Source organism: Ctenocephalides felis, unplaced genomic scaffold (genome assembly GCF_003426905.1).
Source record: "Ctenocephalides felis isolate EL2017-DRISC unplaced genomic scaffold, ASM342690v1 CF-g0.4_SCAFFOLD_00845, whole genome shotgun sequence".
Lineage (NCBI taxonomy): Eukaryota > Metazoa > Arthropoda > Insecta > Siphonaptera > Pulicidae > Ctenocephalides > Ctenocephalides felis.
In genome coordinates this window covers 87,493,871-87,512,126 of record NW_020536999.1, presented here as the reverse complement: position 1 = coordinate 87,512,126, position 18,256 = coordinate 87,493,871, and the positions used below count along the sequence as shown (strand labels likewise).

General features: G+C 28.6%; 2 protein-coding genes across 2 annotated transcripts; both read right to left on the bottom strand.

The window, feature by feature from the left end:
* Nucleotides 1–12,458: 12,458 nt before the first annotated feature.
* LOC113363518 (proteasome assembly chaperone 2-like) lies at nt 12,459–13,262 on the bottom strand. Its single transcript, XM_026606012.1, has one exon. The coding sequence runs from the start codon at nt 13,260–13,262 to the stop codon at nt 12,489–12,491; it is 774 nt and encodes a 257-aa protein (XP_026461797.1). The 3' UTR covers nt 12,459–12,488.
* A 2,995-nt stretch (nt 13,263–16,257) lies between these two features.
* Nucleotides 16,258–17,784, bottom strand: LOC113363675. Its single transcript, XM_026606151.1, has 2 exons — nt 17,728–17,784; nt 16,258–17,652 (listed from the first exon to the last, which is right to left on the bottom strand). The coding sequence occupies exon 2, from the start codon at nt 17,632–17,634 to the stop codon at nt 16,972–16,974; it is 663 nt and encodes a 220-aa protein (XP_026461936.1). The 5' UTR covers nt 17,635–17,652; nt 17,728–17,784; the 3' UTR covers nt 16,258–16,971.
* Nucleotides 17,785–18,256: the final 472 nt, after the last annotated feature.

Here is an 18,256-nt window from a genome sequence, read left to right as displayed (position 1 = left end):
TGAAAATGAAATTCATTTCGCATTACAATGATGAAATACGAACTCATTTACAAAAATACAAAAACCGCCTCAAAGATCACCTAAACTAACTTGACAAAGAACTCTGGCAAAACACTACCAAAGCTAGTTTTAAAAAAAATATCATTTTACAATACAACAAAGAAATAAGAACTCATTCACAAAAATACAAAAACCGCCTAAAAGATCACCCAAACTAACTTGACAGAGAACTCCGCCAGAACACTACTAGGACCAGATTAAAAACGAAATTAATTTTACATTACAATGATGAAATACGAATCCATTCACAAAAGTACAAAAGCCGTCTCGAAGATCACCCAAACTAACTTGAAAAAGAACTCTGCCAGAACACTACTAGGGCCAGATTGAAAATTCATTTTACAGCACAACGATGAAATACAAACTCATTCACAAAAATACAAAAGCCACCTTATAGATTACCCAACTTGACTTGACAGAGATCATTACTAAGGACAAATTGAAAAATAAAATTCATTTTACATTAATTTACACTTTTTAGACTGATGATAATTTAGGATTAAACTTATTGAAACTGTATTAATATTTAAGCTCTATTTGATATTTTGGACTTTTAGCAAATATCAACCAATCGAATTAATAAACACAATAAACTTTGACTAACTAAATCAACCTCAAGTGTTGGCTTTTGAAAAATTTATCTATATGTATACGAGTATATCTTGTATAGAAAATTCTTCTGTATGGATGTTTGAATTCAAACTCCTCCTATACGGTTATTCGAATTTTGATAAATCTTTTTGGAGTTTGTTAAGTGAAATTTTGAACATGTTATGAATCATCAAACTATAGTAATATCCTAGAAATAAATGAAAAAAATTGCAAAAAAAACAACATATTAGTTTGACCTGCCGGAAAAGGCAATTTGCTTGAATATAATATATACGAAGAATGCATTGTCTACATCAGGCATCGGCAACCTACGGCACGCGTGCCAGGCTTGGCACGCGACGGCGTTCTGCATGGCACTCTACAAAATATTCAGGGCAATCGCAAATATATCGAGACGAAGTGATTTAAATAAGAAAAAATGTTGAAATATAATTACTTATCTAATGTAGCTCGCTAATGTAATTCAATCTACATTGAAGCACTTAAAGATGAATTTTCCAGATGCAAAGACTTTAAAGCTTATGTGCCTAAATTTCCTTCCTCATAAAACCAGATTTCATAGATCCATCAATAATACCGTTTGATTTTTCAATTTTGAGTGGATGAATGTTGATGATTTTGAAATGGAAATTATGGAACTAATATCTTTAGAATTATGGAAAACAAAATTTAAGGAATTACGAAAAAATCAGGAAGACGACTCCATGGAAAATTAATTGTTGGATGACATTGTCGGAAATATTTAATTGTTTAAAGAAAATTGCATGCGTTATCCTTTCACCTTTTGGTTCCACATATCAATTTTACACCCATTGTAGTATTTTTACACCCATTGTAGTATTGTTTACAAACATTGTAGTAATTTTACACCCATTGTAGTATTTTTACAAAAATTGTAGTAATTTTACACCCATTGTAGTATTTTTACAAAAATTGTAGTAATTTTACACCCATTGTAGTATTTTTACAAAAATTGTAGTAATTTTACACCCATTGTAGTATTGTTTACAAACATTGTAGTAATTTTACTCCATTGTAGTTTTTTTGCAAACATTGTAGTAATTTTACACCATTGTAGTATTTTTACACCCATTGTAGTAATTTACACCCATTGTAGTAATTTTACACCCATTGTAGTATTGTTTACAAACATTGTAGTAATTTTACACCCATTGTAGTATTTTTACACCCATTGTAGTAATTTACACCATTGTAGTAATTTTACTCCCATTGTAGTAGTTTTACACCCATTGTAGTAATTTTACACCCATTGTAGTATTTTTACACCCATTGTAGTAATTTTACACCCATTGTAGTATTGTTTACAAACATTGTAGTAATTTTACTCCCATATTGTAGTATTTTTACAAACATTGTAGTAATTTTACACCCATTGTAGTATTTTTACACCCATTGTAGTAATTTTACACCCATTGTAGTAATTTTACTCCCATTGTAGTAGTTTTACACCCATTGTAGTAATTTTACACCCATTGTAGTATTTTTGCAAACATTGTAGTAATTTTACACCCATTGTAGTATTTTTACACCCATTGTAGTAATTTTACACCCATTGTAGTATTGTTTACAAACATTGTAGTAATTTTACTCCCATTGTAGTATTTTTGCAAACATTGTAGTAATTTTACACCCATTGTAGTATTTTTACACCCATTGTAGTAATTTTACACCCATTGTAGTATTGTTTACAAACATTGTAGTAATTTTACTCCCATTGTAGTATTTTTGCAAACATTGTAGTAATTTTACACCCATTGTAGTAATTTTACACCCATTGTAGTATTTTTACACCCATTGTAGTATTGTTTACAAACATTGTAGTAATTTTACTCCCATTGTAGTATTTTTACAAACATTGTAGTAATTTTACACCCATTGTAGTATTTTTACACCCATTGTAGTAATTTTACACCCATTGTAGTATTGTTTACAAACATTGTAGTAATTTTACTCCCATTGTAGTATTTTTGCAAACATTGTAGTAATTTTACACCCATTGTAGTATTTTTACACCCATTGTAGTAATTTTACACCCATTGTAGTATTGTTTACAAACATTGTAGTAATTTTACTCCCATTGTAGTATTTTTTGCAAACATTGTAGTAATTTTACACCCATTGTAGTATTTTTACACCCGTTGTAGTATTGTTTTACAAACATTGTAGTAATTTTACACCCATTGTAGTATTTTTATAAACATTGTAGTATTTTTACACCCATTGGACATCAAATTATCAGATATTTTATAGAGATTTTAATACTGTGTACATATTTTGTGTAATTTTTTTTTGGGTTCAGTACCATGATTTTAATTTCAGTATGGGAAGTTCTAGCAATTTGAATTAAGGCACGATGCCATGCACCCCACTAGTTAATAAAAATGTTTAAAAGATAAATTTGGTTATAATTCTTTTCCCACAGAACCTGGTTATATATTTCAGAATTCAGGCGGCACCCTGAATCATATTGGTAGAGTGGCTCGGCACACCACAGTTAAAAGCTTGCCGACCCCTGGTCTACATTATTATTGACGAAAAGCAGCTGAGATGTGCCAAAAATTAAAATGATATTAGATACAGTATATGATTGGCAGATGAAATTATATAATTCAGTTTGACAGATGTAATATAATATTGTTAAATTGTTAATTTAAAAAATGTTGTTTTGATTAAATTTATTTATGGACAATTATAAAAATTTATTTATGAACAATTCAAAAAATTTTGTTATAGAATATTGCAAAGTTAAATAATTTTTTATTATGGACATATGCGTACAGCATGAAGTCTGTCAGGTCAGCTAGTATATTATATAAATATATAAATAAATATATATATATATATATATATATATATATATATATTTAGGTAGTAAGAAAATATATTTACATACCTTTTTATTCCCAGGAATACCAACTCGATATAGCTCTATTGGCACTACTGAAAAATAAAAACAATATTAATAAAAGATATTATAAAAAATTATATATATATATATATATATATATATATATATTGCAAAGATAATGTAACCTGTTAATTATATATAATGCATGCAGAATAAAACTGTGGCTATATCGTAATCATATGCCAAAAATAAGATATATAATATATTATCAGTAATAATAATGACATGTTCTAAATATTGAACAACATAAATATAAATTTCTAGGATAAAAAATTAAAGAATTGATTGCATGAAAATTATAATTAATGGAATCTTTTAATAGAAATAAATAAATATAATTCATTAAGTTTGCCGATAACAATTTATTGGCAATTACTAAAAGACAACAGTTTTATAACATTTTTGAATAAATAAATTTTGACTCCAAGAAATACAGTGTCATCGTCCCCTCCATTGAATAATTTTATTTTGTTACTAATTATTTGTGATGTCCTACAAATACAGCAATTTTTGGCTATAACTAAGTATTCTTAGCTATGAAATATTTTATTTGTCAATGAAACTGCTCTTTTTTTCAAAAAAGCTTCATCTTTTCGAGAATTCTGCTAATCAATGGATATACAGGACCTCATCTTTTGAAGATGCTATAAACGAAAACATAATATCAAGCTTCATAAAATCAAGACACTAAATTATTCATTGTATTTTGTACATTGCTCGTTTGTTATCTTTGAAATTTGTGAACCTTACATTTTTGGTGCATCTAAATAAACATTGGAGTAAGTTAGATAATTAGATTTTAGAAGTAGATTTGGTATCGTACAGCCAAATTGTTACCTAATATATTTATGTGATATTTAGAAAGCATCGACTAATGTCACCTTTAGCTTGTATAACTATATTAATGCTTTTTTAAACTCATTTATCCAAATTCTCAGTTTGAATTTTGTGTACTATACGTGAAAGTGTCAAGCTACATATTCTGCATAAAGCCATTGAAGAAAAGTACTTAGGTGGAATGTAAAAAATATGAATTATCGATGAACTATATCTTATATATAAAATTCTCCTGTACGAGTGTATGATTTGATACTTCTCCTAAATGGTTATTCGGATTCCTTTTAGAGTTTGTCGAAAGAAATTTTTAAGATTCAATGAACGATAAAACTATAGTAATATTGTAGAAATAAATGGCAAAAATTACAAAAAACCACTTATCATTGTTTGACATTGAAAACATTTGAACTGCTAGAAATGTCAATTTACTTGAAACTTGAATTTAGGTGACATTATGAGCCTAGATAATATTAGAATATAATAGACAAGAAAAATGTAATGCCTACATTATTATTGCCGAAAAGCAGCAGAGATGTGACAGAAATTAAAATAATATAAAATACAGTCAACAGTATATGTTTGGCAGATAAAATTGTATAATTCAGTTTAATAAATAATGCAATAAGTTCAAAATTGTATATACATTATTCTTTTAAACAGATGCAATGTGGCATTTTGATTTACTTACACCCGAACAAAAGAATTTTATATGTAAGATAAAACTTAGATGTCTGATAACATAAAAGAAACATTTTATGGGACAAGAAACATTTGTCCTTACAATTATTAAATTACTCGGAACCAAGTTGTAATAATTAAACTTATATATAATATCAGGCTCTTGTTCAGACTTTGATATAACAGCCTCTCTCAAATACAAAAATTATATGAAGAAAAGTAACTATAAAGAAAATTACTCGTGCAATAGTTGAAGCTAGATATACTTTCAGAAGATTCGAAAGAACATCAGAATTGGTTCATTAAAAGAGTGCAGATGGAATTAGACACGATAAACTTCATCGGTTTAGTAATGTAGTTACCAAAACTTTTCAAGCTATGATTTTATTTAAATGAAATTAATTATGCCATGTTACTTAAAGCAATTAGCAAAATATTACATAAAGATTCAAGGTCGTATGGTTACAATTTTCTTTCATTCTCTAGAAATTGTCTATAAAATTCTTCGTAAAACTTATGGCTACAATTTTATTTCACTCTTCAGAATTTTTTTTTCAAATTCTTCATAAAACTTGTGCAAATTAAAAAATCACTCAAAATAAAACAATTTGTTGTCCTACCTAGAAAAAAGAAATACCATTATAATATTTTATAAATTAATTAAAAGGTAGACCATTTTTAAAATTAGATTCAGGATTTTTGGCTAAAATAATAAAAAAAGAACCAGCTTGGCTGATGGTAGCTAAAAACAAATCAACTCGAGCTATTTTTGCAATTTTGGTGTCAAACAATCCAGAATGACTTAGAACATTTGATAAATTTGATAAAATAATTAAAAGCTAGGTATGCTTTAAGGCAAATTGCAATTTTCTAAACCAGATTCAAGATTTTTGGCTAACATGCATTCTGCAAATAATAGATGCATGGCTGATCGTGCTGAAAAAACTAATCAACTCGAGTTATTTTATCAATTTTGGTGTCACTTGACCCAGAATGTCTTAAAACGTTTGATAAATTAAATAAAAGCTATGTGCTTTAAGGCAAGTTGCAAGTTTTAAATTAGATTCAGGATTTTTGGCTAAAATGCATTCTGCAAATAATAAAGAACCAGCTTGGCTGATTGTGTTGAGAAACTAATCAACTCGAGTTATTTTTTCAATTTTGTTGTCAAACTACCCAGAATGACATAAAATGTTTGATGAATGTATTAAAAGCTTGTTACCCTTTAAAGCAAGTTGCAATTTTTTTAATTAGATTCAAGATTTTTGGCTAAAATGCATTCTGCAATAAAAAGAACCACCTTGGCTGATCGTGGTGAAAAACAAATCAACTCGAGTTATTTTCAATTTTGGTGTCACACTATCCAGAATGACTTAAAACGTTTGATAAATTGATTAAAAGCTAGGTAAGCTTAAAGGCAAGTTGCAGTTTATGAAATTAGATTCAGGATTTTTGGCTAAAATGCTTTCTGCAAATAATAAAGAACCAGCTTGGCTGATCTTGGTGAAAAACAAACCAACTCAAGTATTTTTTTCAATTTTGGTGCCAAACGATCCAGAATGACTTAAAACCTTAAGAAAACCAAAAATTACCATTCGGATTTTCTAGCAAAAACATAAAATTTTCCTCCAAAAAATAAATCCAAGCAATTTAGAAACCTTGTTGTGCAAAATCAATAATCAATAAAATTTTTGAGGTTAATATATTAAAAAATATCTAAATATAATGTTTTACCTTATAATTAAACATGTTCCTTCTAATATTATATTGTTTAAACAAATATTTTTCTTAAAATACAACAGATTTGACATTATTTCTTGATTTTAAAATAACTTTTGACAGATGTGACATTTTTAATCAATTAAGACACATCAATAGTGTTGCCACAAGAAGAAAAAAAATAATATCGATATTGTTTCAATGTCAAAAAAAAAAATTATAAACTTTTGTCATACTTTTGTTAAAATAATTGTTAAACTAGTGGGGCGCATGGCATCGTGCCTTAAAGCAAATTGCTGGAACTTCCCGTACCAAAAATTATTATTTTTTTAAACGATTAACATTTTTGAAAAAAATTACTCTGAAAAATTAGATTTTTGAGAAACTATAAATTTTTGACAAAAATTTTTTTTTTTTTTTAAAAAAAAAGACTTTTTGAAGAAAAGTGTATTTTGAATATTTTGAAAATTCTGAACTTTTTTTTCAAAGCAATTGTACTGCTTTAACTGCATAGAGGCGAAATATCGAAGCGCGTAAGCGCCGCGTCGGCGTCTAACGGGTAAACATTGGTACAGAACCCATAGGAATGTAACCAAAATTTATACTTATTGTTAAAATGTCTATAAAATATCTGATAATTTGATGTGCATATGTCTAATGATCATACTTGACCGCCAGATGGCATTTTTTTTACTTTTTTCACTAGATCTTGGAAACCGCTAGACCTGCCTTCATGAAAATTTGATCAGTTTTTCATCTTGTTAATACAAGTAAAATGTTTTTTGAATTATTCAAATCGGACGCTCCGTTCTCTTAAAATCTGAGTTACCGCTTTTGGCACCTTTTGCCCCATATCTTCGGAACGGCTAGACCTGCCTTTGCCAAAAACTAATCAGGACGTCTCCTTATCAATACGAATCAAATGTTTTTTGAATTATTCAAATCGCTTCATCCGTGTTCCCGAAATCGTCGACGAAAATTTGTTTACGAACACATATACACACGAACACACACACGCATACACACCCATTTTTTCTAAGGTATGCCAAAATATTCAGAAACCTCTAAAACGTAAAGATATATAAAAATTTTGATTTTCGATTTTTTTGCGATTACTATAACTTACCCTACGGGTAGTTAAAAATAACTTAGGACAGGCGGAAATTTTTTTTTGTCGATAAAAGGGGAAAAAATTAATGTTTAAAAAATTAATTAATGGGGAACAAAAAAAAATGTATTTCAAAACACTATTCAAAATATTTCAAAACACTATTCAAAATTTCCTGATAATTAAGCATCATTGAAAAGTACCATTACTGTTATTTATACAGTTATTTTATAATCGAATTAAACTACTTTCATAGATAAACAAGTATAAATAGATCGCAAACCCAGCCGTTTTGATATTACCTCAGTTTTATTTACTCCAGCATATCATAGAGGTCGCCACAAACCGTAGCACGTAAATTTACCCGTAGGTTCAATTCTAAATAAGATTTATATAAATATCTAGATGACCCGACAGACGTTGTCCTATACCTAATCTGTCTACAAATCAGAAGTTCTAATTTTTTTAATGTCCTAATCTATACTTTTTAATGTCCTATTTATTGTTCTGTCTTTGAGAGTCATTAATAGTCTTAGCATAAGCAGTATAAAAAAAACTCAAAAAAAAAATAATATAGTATCTGCGGTAAAAAAAGCAATATCACACTTGAATTTAGCATCCAAAATAATTGCTTCCATAATTTAGTCTATAATATTTATAATCTCGTTCGATATATCAGTTGCATTTTCGCAATTATAATTTTTGAAGTTCATTTTTCTTACTAATAGTTTAATATTAGTATAGTATATATAATAATAATATAGTTTAAAACTTAGGTGAATTAGTTTGTAAAATCTAGCTCATATGAGTACTATCTTCAATCTAAGATCAACTTGCTAAATATTCCCATATGCAATGCTAAACATTTTTGATACATGAAACAAAATTCTAAATCATATTTTTAATAAATAGAAATATTTTTTTGTATTGTTAAATAATTTAGTGAAGTAAACCAAAAAGCGACATACATAAGTTTAAAAAAATAATGTATATGCAAAATTTGGACTTATTGTGTTATTTATTAACTGATTTATATAATTTCATCTGCCAACATATTTTGTCGACTGTATCTTATATTATTTTAATTTCTGGCACATCTCAGCTGTTTTTCGGCAATAATAATGTAGACCATAGATAAACAAGTATGTAGATGTAGACATTACATTTTTCTTGTATATTATATTCTAATATTATCTAGGCTCATAATATCACCTAAATTAAAATTTTAAGTGAATCGACATTTCTAGCAGATGACGGTTCAAATGTTTTCAATGTCAAATAATAATAAATGGTTTTTTGTAATTTTTGCCGTTTACTTCTTCAATATTACTATAGTTTTATCGTTCATTAAATCTTAAAAATTTCCTTTGACATACTCTAAAAAGAAATATCAAAATCCAAATAACCGTTTAGGAGAAGTACCAAATCATACACCCATGTAATATTTATATTGTATAAGAAATATATAATTTCCGAGATATTGTAGCATTCATTGTTATTATTTATTTAAATATAGCAGACTATAAAATTTAATAAAAAATAACTATAATATTTAATTTAAAAATCTTAAAAATTACTAAACACTTTAATATTTATCAATAAACTAGTAAACATTAGTTCATACCTTCTAGTATAAATATCCATTTTGAAACACTTTTACAAAAAAAGTCCGTCACAAAAAACACTACTTTGACACTTTTAATAAATCGGTATAGCAAACTATAATCATAAAATGATAAACCTCAAAAAATATATATTTTATATATTAATTTTCAATTTATATTATGTTTCCTTATTTATTTATGTCAAATTATTCATCGCCATTCATGAATTCTGTTCCGCAAGCGTTTGCGCATGCGTGAACACACCCTTAGAATTTTGTGGGTAAGAAACATAGGGGAGTTTTCGATAATGGATTCTCTTTTCTTTTTTTTTGTATTTTAAACGGTTTTTTTCACAAATGACATTGATGAAAAATCGATTAAGGCTAGAAGGAAACTCACACCCACACTTTTCTCCAATTCTATAATTTTATTTATTTATTTATTAACTTCTCGGAGGGTAAGTTAAATATTCGTCCAAAAATCAACTAGTTGAAAGTGGCATTTAGCCTTAAGATGAGTTGCATGAAGTTCCCAAAATGTGTAAGATTTGACTTAATCAATCGTAATGGAAATTTAGATATTTAGATAAAATTTTCAACTGTTTATTTCAAAAATAAAGTTATCGCTTTCAATTAAATCTAAACATTGCGATTTCGAATAGAATTTTCTCAAAGACATTTAAATTAACTGTACACGTGCTTGTAGGCCCTAAAATCGTAGCTTATTATTAACTTCCCGTAGGGTAAGTTATAGTAATGGGTCGAAAATCGAAAATGAAAACTTTTGAATTTCTCCACGTTTTGAAGGTTTCTGAACATTTTGGCATTCCTCAGAACAAATGCATGTGTGTATTTTATATGTCCGCATTGTTTCGTCCACCTTTTGCGGGCGCACGGATCAACCGATTTAAATGGTTCAAAAAACATTCGATTACTCTTGATAGGAAGGTGTGCTGATTAATTTTTAGCAAAGGCAGGTCCAGCCGTTGCGGAGATAAAGAGCAAAAGTGCAGAAAATAGAAATCGAGTTTTTGAAAGAACGGAGCATCCGATTTGAATGATCTAAAAACATTAAATTTGTAATGATTGGGAGAAGTGGTTATTAGTTTTTGGCAAAGGCAGGTCCATCCATTTCGAAGATAGAGCTAAATGTACAAAAATAGCGGTTTTTGAGAGAATTAGCATCCGATTTCAATGATTCAAAAAACTTTCTACTTGTGTTGACGAAACAATTGCTTTAAAAAAAAAATATTTCAATTTTTTTATCAAAAATAATTCAGATTTCAATTTTAATTCTGGCTAAAGTTTTAAAGCTCACTTATATACTTTAAATAAATAATTTTCATTTTAAATTATTTTTTTCACTTTTCTGCTATTTGCAAAGAAACGGCTCAGCCGATCGTCGCACAAAACTGAGAAAAGATAATCCACATCGAAATACATCGATTGGCTTTTAAATTTTTGAAATCGGTTCAAGCGTTTTTAAGCAAACGTCGATGAAAGTTACTTGTCGTAGGGCCGTAATATTTTAGTATGATCTATAAGACTATAGTATCTACAGTAAAAAAAAATCATAAAAATCGTCGTAAAAATTGTTTTTAACACTTTATCACAAGAAAACGGCTCGGCCGATCTCTGCCAAAAACTCATCAACACGATTCCCAACCAATATCTTTCAAACGGTTTTTGGATTTTTAAAATCGATTCAAAATTGCGGGCTAAAACGTGGACGAAAAATGTTTCACTTTTCTGCTATTTACAGAAACAGCTTGGCTGATCGTCGCGCAAAGTTGATAGACGCTAGTCCTTATTGAGATAACTCGAATGGCTTTTAAATTTTTGAAACCGTCCAGTCGTTTTTGAGAAAATGTCGATTTACGGCAAAAAATCTGTTCACACGCACATACTTTTTCCAAATTTGGTCTCATTCGATTCAGAATGGCTTGAAACGTCGAGAAAACATAAAATTAGCAAATAAGATTTTTTGATGAAAACATAAACTTCTCCTTCGGGAAGTTAATAAATAAAACAAATTTTTTTTTTTTTCATTCAAAAAGATACATTTCAATATATAAAATTGGTACTTGAACATTTAAAGTAAGTTTTACTATAACTAGAGAAACTGTGTTCTGAGCTGAATTTGAAGCACCATCTATGATATGCTAAAAACACTCATACAGAGTAAAGCGCATTTGATCTATGTTTAGCCCCCATAAATAACCCAAAGGACTATTGAGTGATGTATATGTGTATATTTGAATAATAAATACCAAAATTGTGGAAATTAATGCCAAAATGCAAAATATTAATAATTACCTTACAAAGAACCAAAAACATCAAAACCAATTGGAAGACATTTTGGAAACATCTTTTAGGAATACGATATATCAAATATTAGTCCTGTCATTATAGTAAGTTCACCCCAGAATTCGAGATACCCAACTGTAAGTCTGTAAATACTTGTATATTGACACCCTAAAGTTGTCTCAAAACCTACATATGGTATTGACACCCCAACATATGTAGGTTTTGAGACAACTTTAGGGTGTCAATATACAAGTACAATTTACAGACTTACAGCTGGGTATCTTGAATTACGAGATTCTTACCTAATTTAAGCTTAAATGACTGGACTATATGTTATTTATTCACTTCCTGAAGAAAATCTTTGTTTTGTCTAGAAAATCTGATTTGCTAATTTTATGTGTGTCCTTATCAAGTTTCTCCAAATGACTTTGAAATTCTTATTCACATACATTTTCCAATGGCAGTGTCAAATGATTTAGAATGACTGAAATGAGAAAAGATTAAATTAACAAATCCAGTTGCCTTGAAGAACTTAAAATAATAATACTTTTAACTTTTTCATTGTTTATTAAGTAGATAAAAAACTAGAATTTTCAATACGGGTAATGAATAACAGTGAAAAAATAACGTGTTAATTAGAATATATTATCAGGTGGAATATTTCCATAAAGATAATTCCAAGACTTTGGTACAACAATGTCTAATTCACCATTTGCTTCGTTTAACACATCAATAAGCTCGTTTAAAACACTAGTAGTCAAAAAAGCTTCATTTTTATTATCCCCGTCTGTACAATACCGAAAAATTAACAAAACCGGCAAACTCCTTTCCATACATTTTTCATAAAGTGCCTTTGCACATCCTGGTATGCTATTAATCAGACTACCATTATCATCATTACTATCATATCTAATCCAGTTTGGAGACTTCGACAGAACATCATCCACATCATTGCAACCTGTGTAATGCATGGCCGAAGTACCTCTGTAAACAGCATCACACAAGTGTGTCAATTTACAACTGTAGCAGCTGCTGAGAATTAGAATCCTCGTAAAGTTCTTGCCGCTTAAAAATTCTACTAATTTATCTACAAATTCTTGCTTCAATAGATTGTTTATAGATGATCTCATTTGTAGTATTGCAATCTTTTTACTGGCATCATGGAAAATCTCCAAAGCTGTGTTTAGGGATGTTAAGTAGTTGCTGGTGGTGTCAGTTTGATGATTGTAGCCGTAAGGGTTGACACCTGATATGGGGGCACATGCAGGGTGCCACATTGTGCCTAGTCTTTTCATTTTTAAAGAATTTATGAGTAAGTCGGCTGACATTTGTGAGAGGTTACCGACGGATACACATGCTATAAGGAGAGTGTAGCCGTCGAAATTTAAGTCTTCGGTTAGATTAATCATCTAAGAAATTATTATATTGTTAAATCAGTGAATAAATTATGGATAATAAAATTATTTACCTTTATTTCTTGATGTGAACGGTTTGTTGATGCAATTTTGACAATGACAAATCCATTTCACTCAAACGACATGAAGTTAGTTCATTTTCTTATTAGGGAGTTGACACACAAAGTCGTATATAGGTCTTGACACACAGCAGTCGCTTATAGGTTTAGATAAAAATGAATGATTTAAATCGTGCCTTGAGGCAAATCAGAATTATTTTCAATATTCAAGAAATTTTTTTTTTTGAAAATCAAAAAAAAAAGGAAACAAATATTTCCCTATGGCAATCGTTTTGTCAACACAAGCAAAAACATGCTTAGTTCTCTCAAAAACAGTCATTGTTTGCACGTTTAGCTCAATATCTCCGAAACGGCTGCACCTGCCTCTGCTAAAATCAAATCACCACTTCTCCTCCCCTAATTACAAATCGAATATTTTTTAGATCATTTAAATCGGTTGATTCATTCTTTTAAAAAACTTACATTTTTGTCGATAACTAATCAGCACGTCTCTCATCAAGAGGAACGAATATTTTTAACCATTCAAATCAGGAAATCCGTACGCCCGAAATCGTCGACGAAAAACTGTTTCCACACATACATCAATTTTTTGAGATGTGCCAAAATGTTCAGAAACCTCTAAAACGTGAAGATATGCAAGAATTTTCAATTTCGATTTTTAGCCCATAACTATAATTTAACCTGCGGATAGTTAACTAGATGTAGGTGACATTTTTTATTAAAGTTGCATGAATTTTTTACTGTATATTATACGTGGAAATGTTCGACATAATAGATTGTGTATAATTTATATAAATTTACTAGAAATAGGTAGAACTAACAATGTAATTATCTTAATTAGTTTTCAAACTTAAAAACATTAGAAAAATATATGCAGCTTGCCTTAAACCTAGATAAATAATGAATTAATTTAATATAAATAACTAATCAAATACTACAATAACTTAGGGTGAATTATAGTAATCGCCTAAAAATCGAAAAGGAAACATATTTGCATATCTTCGCGTTTCAACATGTTCTGAACATTTTGGCATATCTTAGAAAAATGGGTGTAACATATGTGTGTATGGATACTATTTTTCGTCCACGTTTGCAAGAGCACAGATCAACCGATTTGAATGATTCAGAAAAACATTTGATTCGTATTCACGGGCAGAGCTGCTGATTAGATTTAGGCAAAGACAGGTCCAGCCGTTTCAGAGATACAGAGCTATATGTGCAAAAAATTGTAGTTTTTGAGCATCCGATTTAAATGTTTTTAAACAGATTTTTTTTTTAATTTTTTTCATTTAATTTCCAAGCAATTTTTTGTTTAATATCAAAAATTATTCGGATTTTAATTTTAATTCTAGCTGAAATTCTAAAGCTTATTTATATACTTCAAATAATTAATTTTAACTTTACAATTCAGTTTATGTAATTTTTAAAAATATGAGATAAGATTTTCGGATCCTATTCTAAATCCGCTTGATTAAGTTCTGTCTATTCACTTTTCATGTAAACATACGTATAAATGATATGAATGACAACGGTCATTCATAAGCTCTTATATTTTACTCTATAAAATAGGAATAAGTTACAGTATTTATAATAATATATTTGAAAACATTTAAAATTCTTATAACATTTCATTACCTTTGCCTTAAGGCACAATGCCATACATCACTAGTTTATATCAATATTATACAGTTTTGAGATTCAAACTTAAAAAAATATCAAAAAAAAAATACTGTTTACAAACACAAAAATTTATTTTAAATAAATACAACATATAATAAATAGTTAAAAACATAAATAATTACCTAAACATCAAATTAAACAATTCTAAATTTATCTCATGGATTTATATCAATATTATATATGGATATAAATTATCACCAAATAAAAATATCACCGAACAGACTCTTTCTTTTACATTCACACCTTGGTTTATTTTCATCATGTCTGCCTCATTGCATATTTTATATTTCTAGTATAAATTTTCATGTCATTTTTAGATTGCTTAATTCTTGACAATGTCTTATTGCACATTTTGCATTCATGGGGATAAATAGGCATATGATTGTCCAAATTATGTAATCGTGCAAAAGTTTTGTTGCATATCAAACATTGATGAGGTCGATCTCCAATATTCCTGTCCTCCAATTTTCATGTCCTTTTTTAGATTACTTAATTCTTGAGAGTGTCTTATTGCAAATTTTATATTCACGAGGTACAAATAGGCATGTGGTTTTCCAAATTATACAATCAATCGTGCAATTGTTTTGTTGCATATCACACATTGATGAAGTTGATCCTACTATGGATTAATGTAAGTTCGATTATTGTAATTTTTGCTGTAAATATTTTATTGCACATTGCACATTCACGAAAACATTCTCTGGTGTGTATTAATAAATGTGATTTTAACTGACTTCATTGTATAAATAGTTTATTACATAGTGTATATTCACAAGGGCTCTTTCTGTTATGAATGTTTTCATGAATTTTTAAATCTTGTTTGATTTTGAATGCTTTATTACGTGTTGCACATGTAATAAATATGATTTATAATTTATTATTTAATAAATAATAAATCTGATTGTATATGCATATTACTATTTTAGAATTTGTATCATTTAGAAAAATGTCTTGATTATGGATTACATCTTATGATGGCTTTGATGATGATGATGACTTGAACTATATATATTAAATGACCTAGGCTATACAATCAGCTGATCATATATGCAAATGATCTAAACGGATGTTTTTTCATATAAATCGATTTCATCATTTCATCTTGAATTAAAACAGCCATAGTTCATCACTATTTTATCAAATAATCAAGTAATATTTTTTCCTTAAATTTCATCTCTAAATTCTGAAAATTGATCTAAATATATAACCTCATCTTGCTTACAATATTCTTTACCTGAATTTGTGTCATTTACAAAAGTGTCTTGATTATGGATTACATCTTATAATGACTTTAATTATGATGATAACTTAAACTATCTTAAATAGCCTAGGCTATACAATCAGCTGATTAAATATGCAAATGATTATTGCATAATCAACATCCACGAGGATGTTTTCTTGTATGAATCCATATCATCATTTCATGTTGAATTAACAGGGCCATAGTTCCTGAATATTTTATTGCATATTTCATAAAGTAGGTTTCCAGTATGAATTTGTCCGATTTATCTTGAATGCTTTATCACAAGTCTCACATTTAAAAGGTGTAAATTTAAAATTACCCCCACAATGGATCATTTGATGCCTTTTGAGTGAATCTTTCTTATGAGAAGTTTTGTTGCATGTCTCACATTTATGAGGTTAGTCAAATTACAGAACATTTACATTACAGAAGATAGTTTTACGTTTTTATAAAACTCTTCCTAAAAATTGGTTGCATTCGCTTATATCATCCGCTATATGAAGTTCCTGATTAAAACTCATTTCATCAGTATCTAGATTATATATATCTTGCTGTATTTTTTTATTCATTTATTCCACCATTCTTTATCTGAATTTGTGTTATTTGCAAAAGTGTCTTGATTATGGATTAAGTCTTATAATGGCTTTGATGTCTTATAAAAAGTTTTGTTGCATGTCTCACACTTATTAGATTGTTTGAAATTGCATGTAGTTCTACATTTTTATAAAACTCTTCCTAAAAATTGGTTGCATTCACTTATATCATCCGCTACATGACTGATCGAATTAAATTCCAGATCGAAACTCATTTCATCAGCATCTAGATCATAAGTAGCTTCTTGCTGTATTTTTTCATTCATTTTTATTTCAAATTCTAAAAATTGGTCTAGATATATTACATTATTTTGCATATCATCTGAATCTGTACCAGTGTCATTTATACTAGTATCATCGTCTCGATCATCACAACTTTCTTGCAACATTTTTTCATTAAATTTCATTTCAAATTCTGAAAATTGCTGTAAATATATAACACCCTTTTGGATACAATAATCTTTATCTGAATTTGTGTCGTTTACAAAAGTGTCTTGATTATGGATTACATCCTGTTTTATATCTTCATCTATGGTTACCTCAGATTTTAGGAATCTTTGTAGATATATTGTGTCCATATCCAAACAGGTTTCTTCATCTGAATTTGATGCATCATCAAACGTTTCTTGTTCCATCTCTTCCTCAATTATTATTTCAGATTTTATAAATCTCTGTAGATATACCTCATCATTTTCCTGCATATCATCATAACCATCAAATTCCTCTTCTCCGTGCGGATGTTCGACTGGTTCCATTTTAATTGTTGCGTTTGAATTTGTTTCTTCAAACATTTTGAGATATCGTTATATCTTGTACACAAATGTTGAATTCAATGTATTAATTGAATATTTTATGTATGTTATTAGTTTGTTTTATTTACTTACTTCTTCTACTTCTTGTTTCAATGCAAACTCCAAAAATCCAAAAGCACTCTGAAGTTTCTGTTTCATCCCCATACAGGCGTAAAATAAGGTGTGACAACATGAAAAATGGGGAAGAATCATGGACTATATAATTTTGCAAACACGTGGTAGATTTTGGCCATAGATAAATAAATAAGTATAATTTTTCTTATTTATAAATAAATAAGAGTAGATTTTCAATAGGTAATAACGAGCCTTTTTTATAATTAATGACAGGAAGATTTGTATTTTGCAAACTTGTTGTCCGTGTCGGGACAGTTGTAAAAAGTTATTAAAATAAATAAAAAAAAGGTAACGAGCAAACTGTCCTCTGGCGGATTTGAAACGAAACACGTTGCTCTAATTTAGTCCTATCTATACTTCGTAATGATTCTACGGCGCGTTTTTTTACACATGCATTTTTAGTTTATTATTATTTTAGAAATTGGTTGTACATAATTTATATTTTGTCTTATTAACTTACCGAAGGAGAAGTTTATGTTTTCATAAA

Coding starts and splice junctions, on each gene's coding strand:
- LOC113363518 (XM_026606012.1), bottom strand. CDS start 13,262: ATGATTAATCTAACCGAAGACTTAAATTTCGACGGCTACACTCTCCTT.
- LOC113363675 (XM_026606151.1), bottom strand. CDS start 17,634: ATGTTTGAAGAAACAAATTCAAACGCAACAATTAAAATGGAACCAGTC.